This window comes from Balaenoptera borealis, assembly GCF_965194805.1.
Source record: "Balaenoptera borealis genome assembly, chromosome: 2".
Taxonomy (NCBI): Eukaryota; Metazoa; Chordata; class Mammalia; order Artiodactyla; family Balaenopteridae; genus Balaenoptera; species Balaenoptera borealis.
This window is the reverse complement of record NC_138867.1, coordinates 49,745,798-49,762,491: the sequence shown is the minus strand read 5'-3', so window position 1 is coordinate 49,762,491 and position 16,694 is coordinate 49,745,798. Positions and strand designations below refer to the sequence as shown.

Below are 16,694 nucleotides of genomic sequence, written 5' to 3'. Positions count from 1 at the left end.
TGTTTACTTGTGATTGCATGGCTGACTGAGAGCTGTGGCTCCCTGCCACTGCCCAGCATCACAAGTGTCCTACTGCACACTGCTAGCCTGAGAAAAGATTAAAACTCAAAGAACGTTTCTGTTGAATGTGAATGTGTATCGTAAAGTTGAAAAATTAAGTTGGGGACTGTGTATTATGAGGTTTGAGAGTCTTCAGAAAAATCAATCTTTTATTGTAACATACTGTTAACGGTTACAAGAATCCCATTTACTGTTACCCAGAATAATTCTTTTAAAAACTGCCTACCTATTATGTTGTTTCTGAAGTTCTTAGAACTAATATAATCAATTACCATTTTATGGCTGGTTTTGAAGGAAAAACAAACAAGCTGCCTATAACAAACATTTTACCACCAAAAAGTTTGTGCATCAGAATTTGATCCATAGTTTACCATGTGGTAAACTTCAGCATGGTGTTACTGTATCAGATGTGCAAGAGGATTTTAAACCTATTTCCTGAAATTACAGTGAGCAAACTGGAAATAAGCTTCGGATGCTGCGAGCTAGAAACCCAATGTTGAGATCCACTATAACGAACAGCTCTTCACCCATCGTGAGGGGCACTTTATACCTCATCTGGTTTTAAGTTAGAGGAAGTCTGATACCTATTTAGGAATGATTGCTTTCAGGTTTGCAACTGATTATAGTATCACTCTGATTTACTTCATATCTGTAATATATAAGGACAAATTCTGTATTTCTCAAACATTAAAGGGGATTCCGTGTTCAAATACCAAAAGTTTGGGAAACACAAGATAAGACAATTCCTGCATGATTTCTTGGAGTCTTTTAACCTTCTTTGACTATCATAGACTCTCTTTTCTTTTCCCCCGAAGAACACAAATAGTTTGAGAAAGCCTAGTCTAAATGAATTCAGGTTACATTTTAGATAGTGTGGTTAATGAGATAGCATTAAAAAAGTCAATATGATGGTATTGGGTCAAGGCTGATGAAATTAGGAAGTAAATGAGAGCCAGAAATCTGTTAGTAAAAATGGAATGCAAAAGGATAACATAATGGGGAAAAATTTATTTCCTCCATTTTTAAAAATTTTTAACTTCAGATATCCAAGGCATAGCTAATAGGCTAGATTTATACGGTTAAACCCAAAAGGCAACGCATGTATACCTGAGCAGTTTGTATAATAAGGCCTTTGGGGAAAAAAAATGCTATATGCATGTATAGCAGAGGCATAGGAAGTCAGGAAGGATTTATCTGAGAGTACTTAAGGTATGTATGACACTTTAATTATTATTTTTTTAAATCAATTAATTTATTTTTGGCTGTGTTGGGTCTTTGTTGCTGTGCGTGGGCTCTCTAGTTTCGGTGAGCGGGGGCTACTCTTAGTTGCGGTGCGCGGGCTTCTTATTGTCGTGGCTTCTCTTGTTGCGGAGCACGGGCTCTAGGCTCGCAGGCTTCAGTAGGTGTGGCACGTGGGCTCAGTAGGTGTGGCACGTGGGCTCAGTAGTTGTGGCACGCGGGCTCTAGGGCTCAGGCTCAGTAGTTGTGGTGCGTGGGCTTAGTTGCTCCGCAGCATGTGGGATCTTCCCGGACCAGGGCTCGAACCCGTGTCCCTTGCATTGGCAGGCAGATTTTTAACCACTGCGCCACCAGGGAAGCCCCACTTTAATTATTTTAAAATGAACATTTTAACTTTTGAAATTAAAAAAACTGCATGGGTTTTGGAGTCTGTCTTGAAAAGATGAAGAAAAACATTTTCATTAAAAAAAAAAACAACTTGTAAATTCCCCAAATATAACTATTTAAAATATGAAATATGGTGGACAAGTGAATATTTTATGTGAAACTTTGATTCTGCTTTACATGTGTCTGGCTTAAAAGCCACATATAAAAACAAGATTGTTTAGAAAGGCAATCTTAATTAGGCCAAGATTATAGTTCAGTTTTTAGGTAGGACTAAATGTTCTCAACTCTGTTCTGATACCACCTAACAGTGTAACCAGTCATCCTAAAAATGTTACTCTTGAGGAAAGGAGTGTGGATGGATTACTACAAAGTTTATTCCCACCTCTCAAAATCACTTTGAAAGTACATACTTTACTAATAATGGGTGGGCCAGTATCATCTTCTTATATAATGTAACTGTTGGCTAAGATTTTCTTTTATGTAAAACAGGTATTTTGAAATGAAAACCATAAAACTTAAAATTAACGTAAATTCTGTCATACATTAAGATATTTATAAACAGCCTACACGACAAGCTTTTGTAAAATATGTATATAGAATACAGTTAATAAGCTGATAGGAATTTGGTAGTAGAAACATTCTATTCTAGCATGTTAGAATTTACAGTTTTTCCTGTAACCTGGGGTTCAAGAACATCTTACTTTACAGTCAATTATGCAACAAATTTTATCTCTTTTTATATTGCCTAATAGCTAGTTCCTTTTTTGCCTCTTTGGTAAAATGTAATACTACTTTGTAATAATGTAAAGAGACAGAATGATTAACTTGATATTAACAGGGCTGCTGGAACGTTAATATTACCACCTAGGGGCTTTTTTTTGTCATTTCATAAGTATTATGGTGATTACATTTGATTACTTGTTTTAGTATAACATTTTATAAAGTTGTATTTTTCTGTAGTTTATTTCCTAAGCAATTAAAAATTTTACCTTCTAATATTAAGTAAAAATCTCAGTCCATATTTATTGAGTAGTTGCTACAATGTCAAACACTGTTAGAAGGCCTCTATATTAGAATTAGAACTCTGTTAGCAACAAAAACTTGGTTGTGCACTTCAGAAAATGTATGACACTTTTATATATAATCTGTTTTAATGTTGTCATCTGTCTATAATTTTCTCCAATATAGAAATCACTGTAATCTCCACTATCAGTGGAATCACGTTCTGAGAACTCTGCCCTATTTTCTATTTCTTCCAAGTAATTTTTAATCTCACAGAACTACGATTACCATTTCTCTGTTTACCATCTTTTCAGACTTTTGTGATAGATTGTCTACTTCCATTGGTCCTAATTCCTTCTTTAAAACTCCATCCTCAATCCCACCATAAAATAGCTTTTGTCCCATCTACTCATCAATATCATAGGGTTTTTTTCATTTATCAAATAAATTTTCTTGGCCTCCACGTGCTTTATCCTGGCCTCCACGTGTTTTATCCAAGTTCATGTTTTTGATTAGTCCTTTAGAATCTTACAGAGTGCCTCTACAGAAATAGCAGTCTTCTCCTTTTATATTTGATCAGTTAGGACAGTTCAATATTTACCCTTATCATTTTCTACCAAGATATACTTTGGGTGGTTTCTAAATGATCGTAAGGATCTAAAATGTACTGAGCATTTACAGCTACAAGATACTTCTCAAGGGAGCAACTCAAAGAGGAAAAAAAACTAAGCAAATTCATAAACAGAATGATGACTAAATCAAGTGAAGGATTTAAGTCTAAAAGAAGTTAGGTTTCTATAGTTCATAACCTCACACTTCTTATGCATAGTAAAAAGTTCTTAAGCTTACTGGAATAGAGAACTATTGTACAGTCAGAAAATACAAAGTAACTTTTTACTTTTACTTGTTAAAATAGTCACATACATATATAAATGAAATGATTTTACCACAGTGCATTCATTGACTGTGGCTCTTGCCATCTTGTGGCATCCAGGATCCTGGCTGAAAGGTTTTACCAGTGCTGGTGGGAGCCACCGAGGATTCTTCTTTTCCAAAGTCCGGAGCGGAGGCATGCCCTTTAATCTGAGTTTGAACTGGTGGAGCCAAGTGTTCCTTGTTGCTCTCTTCTCTGAGGAGTTTTTCTTTTTCATAAAAGTCTTTGGTTTTCATTTTAATTTCTTCTTTATATTTTTCATTCTTCATTATTTCCTGCATGCATATATAAATGGAAGAAATCATTAAAGTCCTAGTTAGAAGAAAACTCAAACTACAGGTTTTATAAAAATAAAATAGCTAATGAAAAATAAAGTACATATATACATACTTGCCTTGCATTTAAATAATATATAGATATGCACAGGGTAAGTCTGAAAAAGCTATCTGATTATATATTGATGTTATTTTGAATTAAACAGCTATGTCCTTGTATACTATAATAAAAAGATGAGGATAATGAAATAGAAATATTTACTACCCAGTAAGTGAAACAAACCACTTAACATAAAATATTACACAAGAGCATAAAAGTCACTCTTATCAAAGATTTTCTAAATTTAACAGCTATTTACTGCCTCAAAAACTAATCAGTGATTTGTACTTTCTATTGGAGATGAAGTGAAGGTGAGAGGGCCTCAGAAAGATGTTCCTGCCAGTCTTTTCTCTGTGGGACTTAAAGCATGGTTGCTAAGGCCACCCTCTATAGCACCAGGACCAAGTCCCATCTATTTCCCTTTCGCCTCTGGAGTGGTATGGCAGTGAAGAGGAGGACAGAAACGGAATCAGAGTTCAGCAAGCCTTAGACACCAGTTCCAGAGAGGCATTTTGCTATTGGAAATGCTTCCTCAAATCAGTGCAAGCAATTTGTGCAATGCGGTTTTGTCACTCAGATTTGCTATTCTATTTGTAAGGATCTATACCCCGAACAACAATGAATCTATTACTGTATTTCATTGAATACAAGACCATCAAATTTAAGATGCATCGCTGTTATATGTACCACTAAAAAAGGCAAACTCCCTCACACATCCTGATTTCAGAGATGTTAAAATTTGAAGATATGCATCTTAAAAACAGATGAAATAGTAATTACGTCTTTTACCTTTATTGATTCCTTCTTCCTCTTCTATCTTAATTATTTCTAAATGGGTGAAATTTTTTTTTTTTTTTTTTTTTTTTCTGTGCCTCACAGCTTGCGGGATCTTAGCTCCCCCACCAAGGATTGAATGGGCGCCCTCGGCATTGAAAGGGCAGAGTCCTAACCACTGGACTGCCGGGGAATTCCCTGGGTGAAATTTTTAAATGTTCTTTTTGCTTATCTGTATTTTCTGATTTTTCTTTAAGAAGATATTTGTTATTTATAATATGAATGTTAACATAACTAATATCTGACAACACTGACAAAAACAAATTCTCCCAAGTTATTTTTAAATTTCAACATTTAAAAAAATGACACATCTGGGACTTACCTGGCAGCGCAGTGGTTAAGAATCCGCCTGCCAATGCAGGGGAAATGGGTTCAAGCCCTGGTCCAGGAAGATCCCACATGCCGCAGAGCAACTAAGCCCGCCTGCCACAACTACTGAGCCTGCACTCTAGAGCCCGCGAGCCACAACTACTGAAGCCCGCGCGCCTAGAGCCCGTGCTCCGCAACAAGAGAAGCCACTGCAATGAGAAGCCCGCACACCGCAACGAAGAGTAGCCCCCGCTCGCCACAACTAGAGAAAGCCCGAGCGCAGGAGCGAAGACCCAATGAAGCCAAAAATAAATAAATAAAAATAAATAAATTTATTTAAAAAAATGGTTCCTTTAAAAAAAATGACACATCTGGTTATTTAAATATATGATGCAATCTGTTTCTAACATGAATTTCAAGCAATAATAGTTCTCCAAAAAGGTAAACACTGATATTTAAAATCACATTTAAAATAATGGTCTACACTTACAGGAAAAGATTTGAGGAGATTGTAGAGTTACAGACTTTTAGACACAAAGAAGGGCCCATCTAATGAAACCTCTCCTAAAGCAAACATGTGAGGGAAGGCGTATTTATAAATATTCTTGTAATTTCTATAACAGATCAATTCCCTATGAGTAATTTAATAACCACAGTAACTATGAGTTTAGGGACAGCTGCTATGAGTGAGGGTGAGAGTCAAGCTTTGCCTTTCATATACCCTGTAGAATTCTCAGGTGGGGTGACCATATGTCACAGAAGGAATCCCTCAATGTGATACTGGAAATAAAGGAAGTAGGTGGAAATATTTTTCAGTCTGAGGCCATCTCATCTTCACTTCATCTCCAGACTCTTCAAGACCCTCTATGAACTGGTGTGTCAGCCCGGAGGCTCTTTCTCCTGAGGAGAATGAAAGGTTCAGGAGGGTTGAACTTGCACTAGGAGCCCACCACAGGGAGCAAGACACTACTGAGAAGCTGGTATAAGGCTTGCTTGGCCTGGTATAAGAGCATCAGTCACATTGCCTTTAGGGATTTCAGCTCTACTGTTGCAGTCTTACAGCTGGTGCAAGCCTATGCTTTCTGCATAAAAGGAAACTGAGGGCAGAGAGCTGTTCTTTCTTTTTTCCTGCCTTCATATAATTCCTCTTTACTCACCATTACTCTGCCAAGTAGTTTCTTTCTTATAACAGCTATTTAGGCCAATAAAAAGCCAGTCTGAATATGTTAATTATTTTAATATGAAGATTAAAGATTTTGGAGTTGAAAAACATGGAGACTATAGTTTTTCCTAGAAAAGAATGTCTTTTTTTTTTTTTTTTAACTAATGGTTACCAGACCCCTGCCAACAGCTTCCAGAAAAATTACACAGAACATAAATCATTTGTGAAAGGAAATCTAGTTTTGTAAATATTTGGAATAGATAAAATGAAAGTAGTTAGGTGGAAAAAATAGGAATTTGTAGACTAAAAGAGAAACAGAAGTAATTCTGTAACAAAGCCTATTTCATAGCAGAAATTACTATAAAGCAAGGATTTTTCCCTTACATTATTTCCTTGGAAAAATATCACCTTAAGTCTCAATATGTTTATCAATAAAAACATTGTTTGTTTCAGCATTTTAGGCATAAACCAAGGGTAAGTAGGTCTTCACATAAATGTTTATATGTTTAAAGCAAATATTTATCCTTTTGCATACCACTTTTCTCCCTGTCAGTATTCTTTCACATTAAAAAAAATAGTTGTATGGATTTTATCACTTGCATTATGCCATGACTTACTTAATGTCTACCCCTATTTTTTTTTTTTAATATTATTATACCACTCTTTTTTTTTTCCTTTGGGTTTATTTATTTATGGCTGTGTTGGGTCTTCGTTTCTGGGCGAGGGCTTTCTCTGGTTGCGGCAAGCGGGGGCCACTCTTCATCGCGGTGCGCGGGCCTCTCACTATCGCGGCCTCTCTTGTTGCGGAGCACAGGCTCCAGACGCGCAGGCTCAGTAGTTGTGGCTCACGGGCCTAGTTGCTCCGCGGCATGTGGGATCTTCCCAGACCACGGCTCGAACCCGTGTCCCCAGCATTGGCAGGCAGATGCTCTGCCACTGCGCCACCAGGGAAGCCCCTCTACCCCTATTTTTGTTTCCAATATATCACTTTTTCATAAAAAAAAAAAAAAAAGAACCCTGATGACTATCCACATAGATAGTTCTTTGACCCAAACACATAGTTGCAATCTCAAATCTACCTTTTACTATCTGTGACACCAAGAAAGTCAGTTAACTTTGTTCAGTTTCAGTTTCTTTATCTGAAAATGGGAATACAGTGACTATGTATATATAAAATTTACATCTCAAATACTCATATGCATACTGTTCACATTGTTAGATCTTCTGAAAGTTTGCAGTTAAAAACATGGGCTTTGAAGCAAGACTAACTGCATATAAATCTCAGTTTTGCCATTTGCTAGCTGTGACCTTGCTAATGCTGCTTAACCTCTCTGTGTCTCAGTTTCCTCGTGTAAAATGGAGATTACAGTACTGCCTTCTTCTATGGGCTGTTGTAAAGACTGGGAAAGAACTGGCTATTGGGCAGTAATAGTACAACAGAAGATGTTACAGGTGGATTTTTAAATAGTGATTGTTTATTTTATTCCATTAAAAATAAACACACCAAACTTATATCTGTCCCTCTTTCTCATCTCAGGGTAGAAATGTAGTCTCAATACCTATATCTTTAAGTCCTTAAAAATTTAACCCACTAATTTGTGACATACATTGAATAACTATTTGTTGTGAACATTTTGTAAATAGCAGGATCCCTACATCAATTGCTGTCCTCATGAAGAATGAACAAAATTCATAATTTTGCCAGGATGAAAAAATCTCCAATTTAATGTGCTACAGTCTCCAACAAAGGCAGCAAGCATTACCACTGGATTGAGAACAGAGGTGTTAGTAAGACATAATCTACTGGCTTGAAAACAAGATGGAGTAACTGGTGCCAGACTAGTTTTTCTGCCATAAACAACTAGAAATCTGGACAAAAATACTAAACTTTTCAGATACTAAACAACAGCCAGTGCAGTACTGTGATCCTTGAGAGAGGGGAAATAAACGAGATAAGCCCTGTATCACCTCAGCTGGAGGCTGTTGCACAGGGTCAGGGAACCCAAGCAGAGGTTGGTTATCTCGCTGAGCTAAAGAGATAGAGATGGTTGGTTAGGAAAGCTGAGGAAGCTGAAATTTGTGGGGTACAGTACCAGAACACACACAAAGAGTTCTAGAAACCTGTATAGGGGTACCCTTGAGTGTTCAGCTGAGTATTAAACTGTATGTGGGTAGGATGAGACTCTACAGGGCCAGGAAGGTCAATTTCTGGCTAAAGAATAACTACTGGGGAGCTGTAAACTGAACACCTGCTGCAGCTGAGACTAGGGGACATTCAAGTTCTAATCAGCCAGAGATGCCTCACCAAACCTGCAGGGCATTTAGTATAAAGACTTCAGAAAGATCACTCCTTAGGAGTAAGAATAAATTGGCACAAGAGTTGAGGTAACTCTAGACCTGCACTGTCCAATACAGTAGCCACTAGCCAAATGTTATTTAAATTAATTAAATTTTAAAATTTAGTTCCTTAATTGTACTAGGCACATTTCAAGTGTTTAGTAGCCAAATGTGACTAGTGGCTACCATACTGAAAAGTACAGATACAATACATTTCCATTATTGCGGAAACTCCTATTGAACAGTACTGCTCTATAGCCGCCTGAACAAAACTTAAAACTAAAGCCTCCAAAAGTTTGGGCTGATTCACATGTAAATTAATATACTCAAAAAAAAAAAAAAAAACTCAACATTTTTAAAAGGAAGACAACAAAACACAGACAGTAAACAATATACTATTTCAATGTTTATCATCCAATCAAGAAGTGAAGAAGGAAAGTGTGATCCAAAACCAGTCAACAGAAACATGATAGAAATGATGAAATTAATAGATAAGGACTTTATCACAGCTACTATAAATATGTTCAAAGACTTAAAAGAAAAATTAACAAAGAGAAAAAAAGGAGAAACATTTAAAAAGAACCAAATGGAACTTCTAGAGGTGAAAAATACAATACATGAAATAAAAAAAGTAATGGATATGCTTAACAGTGGATTAGACCCTGCAGAAGAAAAGAAAAATGAATCTGAAAACAAGGCAATGGAAACTATCCAAACTGAAGCAAAAGAGAGAGAAAATAGCTTAAAAACTGAACCAGAGCCTCAGTGAGCTGTGGGGCAATATTAAGCAGTCTCACATACATGTAACTGGAATCACAGAAAGAGAAGAGAGAGGAAGGAGAAAAAATAATGACTAAAAAATATATCAAATAAATAAACATATAAATCTATATATCCAAGAAACTAAAAAAACTCCAAGTAGGAAAAATACAAAACCAAAGCATATCAAAACCAAATTGCTAAAAACTAATGATAAAAGAGAAAATCTTAAAATAAGCTACAAAAGAAAGACATTTATGAGACAAAGATAAATACTATTGAGTTCTCATCAGAAACAATGCAAGGTACAAAACAATGGAATGACTTTAATATACTGAAAGAAAATAAAAACTGTCAATTTAGAATCCTATATCCAGTGGAAACATCCTTTAAAAATGAAGGCATAATGACATTTTCAGACAAAAAAAAAAAAAATAGATGTTTTTGTCACAAGCAATCCTCTCTTACAAGAACACTAAAGGAAGTATTAAATACTTTACGTTGAAAAAATGATACAATATGGAAACTTGAATCTACATAAAGGAATGAATAGTGCCAAAAATATCAGAATGAAGGACTTCATTTCAGGGAAAAATGTTAGACTTTGGGACACTCTGCTAGGTACTCAATGCCCTTTGACTTTATGTCTACCCACTCCCAGCTCCTTGAGCCCATGAGGAGCTTCATCACATTGTGCATTGAAACTACTGCTACAGATTTTGAGGGTTATCATCACTGTACCCCCACCAGAAGGACTTCTCAAGCTCTGCAAAGATGTCAGTTACCACTAAATAGAGGAGAAGTACAGCCTGAAATGCAAGAGGACTATTGTGACCATATGCAGCCCTCAGATTAATAGTACTACCTGGGAGACAGATGATGCCTCATTCCCTCCCTACTCCCACCTGACAAAGAGCCTCTGCCCACCAAACCTTCCATGTGTTGCACCACTGTCCTGGCTTCCCTGGCCTGGGATTTGAAGCAGTATGTCAACAATGGCCCTTCTCCACTGAAGCTGAATCTGGTGGGGTGGACAATCAGAAAGTCATGCATGAGGTTAACTCGTTTCTGAGAAGGTCACATCAAAGAGTCCCCTGGAGTGAAGTACTGAAGGATATCATTCTCAACCAATCTCAGGGAAGAAGAGAAAGAAACCATACTGACAATAGAGAAAGCACAAGCTGTACCAAAATCTGATATTTCAAAACTTTTCCTAAGTATATTGTTTATGAATGACTACTGTTCTGTGACAATCTCTCTCATTTCAACAGGCACCAGGGGTGTTCAGCTGGAGCAAATTAGCTTAGGCTTGAGTTGTTTACAGAGCCTTAATATTGGAAAAATAGACAAACTCAGCTGTGAAAAGTATTGTGTTAAATGTTTGAATTTATATATTTTTCTACGTCAAATTATAAATTACCATTGTTTGTGAAGGATTACATTGAAAAAAGATTTTAAAAAAAAGCTCTGGATGCATTTAACAAGCTTAACCCTGTTTTTGTAGTTTAGACAAGTTAATGGTTATTTATTGTGTACTATTTATTAATTCAGTGATGAGAACTCAAGCCACCAAAAGGTTGCAGCTCGAGTCCTTTTCAGTGCCACTTCTTTGCTAAGAGCCCTGCTTAAGAGCCCTTTTGGTAGCTGTCCTGTTGTTGTACTACATGTTGCAAATTGCTAAGTGTGGTAATCACAAAAGCATTTTTAAAGTTGTTTTTTTTTAACTAATAAAATACAGACAAAAATTAAAGCTTGAAAATGCAGTCTTCAAACACGTTGACTCAAAGACGTTAGGAATTATATCATCCCACTCTAATCATATAGTCCCTTATGTGAAAATCTAGTACACATGACTTTTCCAAAATGGTGAAGAAATCAGCTCTAATATACAGTTATAGCTGCGGGAGGTACTATAACAGATCTGGATACTTGGACTATAAAAAAGAGGTGAAACAAACGGCAGAATAGGACTAGAGGTCTCTGCGATGATGCCTTGGGAAAGATAAAGGACACTGAGGCAATGCAAACCTGAACCTTGGAACCGTACTCTAGCATCTGAGAGAAGAGAGAGAGAGCTGTCCACAGTGCTCTCCGATGAAGTCATCTTGACTGGAAGAAAATTTAATTACTCAGAGAGTACTGGAGAAAGAAAAGGGCTGAGAAATATCTGAGTGAGTTAAAACAGTTTCCCAAAGATTTTTCTGTCTCAGGTATCCAAGTCATTCTGCATCTCTGGGGCCACACTTGGACAGAAGGTGAAGGAGTGAACAATTCTGAGTCTACGCTATTAAACGGAATTGAGTATTTGGATATAGATCTAAGCATACATACAACAGCATTTAGGAATATCTATTATTACACATATACCTTGTGGACAACGGCAGATAAATACAAATTAAAAATTACCCATCATTAATAATTTATGTAAAGTATCATTAGTATTTTTAAATTTAGTGTGGTTATTTGTATGTGCCACATGTATGTATAAATAAAAAAGAAAAATGGTTTTCATGACATAATTCAGGAGCTTAATCCCCTAACCCTATTTCTCTCTTTAGAGTCTCAGCCTAGTAAAGCGAAAATTCTTCTGTCAAGGAATATTTCAGTAATACACTCTATGTACATATATATGTGATATTCATGTTAAAGATAAAATTCCACTATAATAGACTTCAAAATTATTTTATAATTTTTATACAGATAGACCTGGAAATGGAATAGAGCTAATGGTCAGTTCTTTATTAGGGAATTATAAAGTTTGTTCTAAAAGTGCTATGAACCCAGCTAGGAAAAATGGCAGGCAGAATACAGTTATACATAACAACCTATTTCTTCTTTGAGAGTCTGGCTCCACACTCCTCTGGAGTTTGGTATTTATAAATGGTCTCCATTTGGTTTCAAGTACTTGTGAATTCCACGTATACCATATATAACTACGTTCAAACTTAAGTACAAAAGAAATCCCAAGATAAAAAATCTAAATACAGTTTAAAGTAAATTCAACAGTGCTTCATTGTTAGAAAGTTACTATATTCAAAAGCAAGTAAAGACTTAAGAGTCAGTCTTAACAGATATTGATAAAATTGCCCATGTCACTGAATTCTTTTTTAGTTTTCTACGGGAACAAAACCATGGCCATATCATAATGATCCAGTTATATTACATACAAAAAACAGGAACCTAAATTTTTTTAAAGTTTTAGTTTAAAATTATAAATTAGCAATACATTTGTGGCAAAAGCTTAGTGTAAATATATCTTTAATAACTACTGGATGTAGATATATACTTTTCAAAGTACACATAAGATAAAGATACAATGAAAGTTTTGGTCTTAGAAACAGATCAAGTTTCTAAAATATTTAAATTACTAAATACATTCTCCCCTACTCATACATTTTCACCTCTCACTAGACCATGTGATATACATAATATAAATATATTTGACTTTGACAGCCCCATTTTCTTTCCATAATTTAAACTATACATACTAATGAATAATTTTTATTTTAATGAACATTAAAAATTTTAAAGTATGACTACACTGCTTTTGAGTCTATTTAAAAGTATTTTTGAAGAATACAAAAAGATGGAGTAAACAGATTTAAGTGAAGACTTGACATAAAGTATGGTACAGGTCCTCAAACCTTAGAGACATATGGTTACTGTAACATGGTCTCCTCCAGAAAGTAGCCTCCCAGTATATGCCACACACTCCACCCCGCAGTCAACATGATTATAAGGGGAATTTGATTTGTAACTGTTTCAAAATGTTCTAAGATGAATATTCTTTTTACAGTGTCAACTTTATAACATACCAAGAAACAATTTAGACCTAACAATAGCAGAAGCAATGCCTAAGCTTGAAAATATTGCCAAATTGTTTAATTAAACTACATTATCTAGTTCTACAAGTTGAACTGCCAGGATGAAATAGTAAGTTATTATATCACCCTTTTTCAATGTATGAAAGAGAGAAGAGAAAAAAAGAGGGGAGGTTATGAGGTCACCAAAATGTTATGAGATCACCAAAAGGTACTCCTGTGCTCAGAACAGAGGCGATGCCTGCTAGATTAGTAATCAAAAATGAATTTAATCTTGCCCGGGTGGGAGTAGAAGCCAAAATGGTAAATAAATGACAGAGCGTAGGTTAGTATGATAGCACTGGGTTGCTAAGAAATCTATTAGAATGAAACAACAACCAAGCAAGTTCTGCTTACAGAAGCTGCTCCTGCTATGTGTTCTTGCCAATCACTAGTGTGCCTCTGCCAAGTCAATGTCACCTTTAATTTATTCACATTCAAGTCTGCTGCAAACAGACTTTGATCAATCACAATAATGAAAATGTAGACTGAGTTTTGTTGTTTTGACATGCTTTCTTGAACTTTTCTCCTTCATTTTTTCAAAACACTTCTAATTGCAAGAAGTTGATCTCAATGGTTCCTGTTATTTGAGGGAACAATTGTTAAGGTTTGTTTATATTCCTTGCTGGCTAGGAATTTCTGGCATTGAGTTTTCTTTCTTTGAACTTGAGCCAGATTAATTATTAAATCTCAAAATGTCACTAAAGTGAACTAATCACAGAGCTCAAGTCATTAATAATTTTGCAGGTGGTATTTCCCTTAATAAAACAAATGAACTTCCATATATATATTAAAAAAAAAGACCTTTGAGCATAAAGACACAATCATTTAATTGAAAAAGGAATTTAGCAGTTAAACATTAATAAAAAAATAATTAGAGTCATTTAATATTAGTCCTACTTAATTGAACTGCCCTGGTGGGAGACAAAGAAAACCTTGCTCCCTTGTGTGAGAAGGGGAAAGACCATAATCCCTGGAAGAGAAGGCAATGTCAGGTCCCCATGGCTTTCCGGGCATGGACTTTGAGGGTGGGAAAGAAATGGCAGAGAGGCTGGAGCCCTGCAGGAAAAAGAAGGTTCCATCTGTGAATGACTGCTAACATTTATCGAGCTGTTATGTGCCAGCTGCTACAGGGAGAAAAGAGTTCTTCTCTCCTAGGTTGAGAAAGGGAAGTAGAGGAGTTGGGCAAGAAGGTGAGACACAGAGTTAGAGAAGCTGCAGCTCCCGCTATACAGAATCTGCCCTAGAGATTCAAAAATGTCATGGCCAGAGGTTTCCCTCCCCAGGACCTAATGCAGGGATACTGTCCCCCGATGAAAGGGACAACAGGACCTGGAGCCCTGAAAGATATACTCATTCATTCATGCATTTTTCATTCAATAAATATATACTGAGCACCTACAGTTCAAGGCCCTGGGGATACAGAGGATAAAACCGGGCTCCAACTCTTATGAAGCTTCCTTGTGGGTAGAGAGGAGGACAGGCAAAGGCGGTGGCTTTTGGAGGACTCAAGGTAGGGAAGAGCTGAGTTAGCACCAATGGCCAAGTACCAGGCTAATGCTTATGGGTTCTTTCCTATTTTCTCATTCACTCATTCATTGGTTCATTCACACATTGAGAGCCCACTACGTGCCAAGGATAAAGAGTTAAAAGAAACAATTTTTACCCTGTTCTTAAGGAACTCACAATCTAGGAAAATTAATTAAATTTACATATGATAAGTTCTGTGATAATATCAAGCAAAGAATGTTATGAGACTGCAGAAGAAAAGTTCGTGTTCCTATTATTATCCACAGGGTGGGGAGTAGGGGGTTAGAAATGACTTCCTAGAGAAGATGATGCCTGAGTCTTAACAACAGGAATTAACCAGAAAACTGAGAAGAGGGGGCATTCTGGGAAGAGGTAAGTGCACACTCAGAGGTATGAAGGAGTAAAGCAGCACAGCAAATTCAGGATACTGTAAGCGGTTCATACGGCATGAAGAGGTCAGAACACGCTGAATCTTATAATGCAATGTTAGGACATTTAGATTTTATCCTGAAATATTCTGACTTCGAAGCAAGACTAGGATTTCCAGAGAGAAGAGTAGAATGATCAGTTAATTTGAATTTCATATAAACAAATAATTCTTTAGTATAAGTATGTTCTAAATATTGCATGGGACATACTCACACTTATAATTATTGTTTGAAATTTAAATTTAACTAGGTGCCCTGTATTTTTATTTGTAAAATCTGGCAACCATAGCAAGAGACTTGGCATTAAAAAAATGACTCTGGCAACTGTAGAAACTGAATTGGAGGGAGGCAAGACTGGACTAGAGAAATCAGTTTGGGTGCTACTGCAGAAATGCAAGTGAGAAATCATGAGGGCAGGAACTAAAGCAATGGTAGTGAGGGGGAGAGAAAAAGATAGACTGTTGAGACATTCAAAAGGAGAAAGGTCTTGGTCACCAAGTATGTGGAAGTGAAGGAGACCAGAACAATCCCCAAGTGTCTGATGAATGATGACGGATAACGCCATTAACCATAGTAGGAAACAGAGAAAAAGAGGAGTTCCATCTTAGACATAATGAATTTGAGATGTCTATAAAATATCCAAGTATTCTGTGTCGAACTGTTAGCTCCTTCTTCTTAGCCAAACCTCCAAATACTGAAGCGCTTCAGGACTCAATTCTAGGCCATCTTCTTTGTCTATACTTTCTCCCTAGGTAATTATTTCTATATATGCTGAAGAATTTCAAACTTATACTTTCAGGCCTGACCACTCTCCAAGCTCCAGAATCATATAGCCAACTATCTAATTGAAGTCTCCACTTGGATGTCTAATGGACATTTTAAATTAAATATATCCAAGACCAATGAGGCTCAGAGGACTAGCTCAGGGTCACACAATTAGCCTAGACTTGAAACGGAAGCTTCTGTCTCCCCTGCGTTCTTTCCTCTACTCATACTGCTTTGCACAGTTCTCAGCAGGCCCCCCGCAGTGCTCAGCATACAGCTGGGCTCAGTAGAGTCTGCCTCACTGCATTGTTCCCCTGACACCTGGCAGCTGTGCCTTGTTTCAGTCAGGCCTCACCCTATTCCCATTCTTCACACGTTGAGATCCAGACAAGCTCCAAGGTGACGTCCCACTGCACATACACAGAGAGAGGCCATCCAGCTAACGGGCAGCTCTGAAAGTTAACTACCATACTCTTAAAGTAGCCTTTCTGACATATCAAAGGCAAACCTGGGCAGGATCTGGGGAAGAGGAAGAGGCTACTGGGATGTCCTCATGGTGGGAAGCAGCACTTCTGCCAGCAGTAGCTAAGTCAGCCTCCCTTACACAACTACATTTACTAAAACTATTCCTACTTTCCTTTACCACCTTCATCCACCTAGCACTAAATCCTATCAATTCTTCCTCAAAAATGTATCTTGAATTGTGTGGTTCT

The 16,694-nt window shown here is 36.8% G+C and overlaps 1 protein-coding gene across 4 annotated transcripts in view; it reads right to left on the bottom strand.

Moving 5' to 3' along the window:
• Positions 1–191: 191 nt before the first annotated feature.
• The window catches only part of NDUFAF2 (NADH:ubiquinone oxidoreductase complex assembly factor 2), a 180,388-nt gene continuing 163,885 nt past the window's right edge, over positions 192–16,694 (bottom strand). For all 4 annotated transcript variants that reach the window (XM_082382499.1, XM_082382501.1, XM_082382500.1 and 1 more), the window contains one exon: positions 192–3,897. In XM_082382499.1, the coding sequence (XP_082238625.1) occupies positions 3,646–3,897 (252 nt within the window). In that variant the 3' untranslated portion in view covers positions 192–3,645. The remainder of the gene's footprint in view (positions 3,898–16,694) is intronic.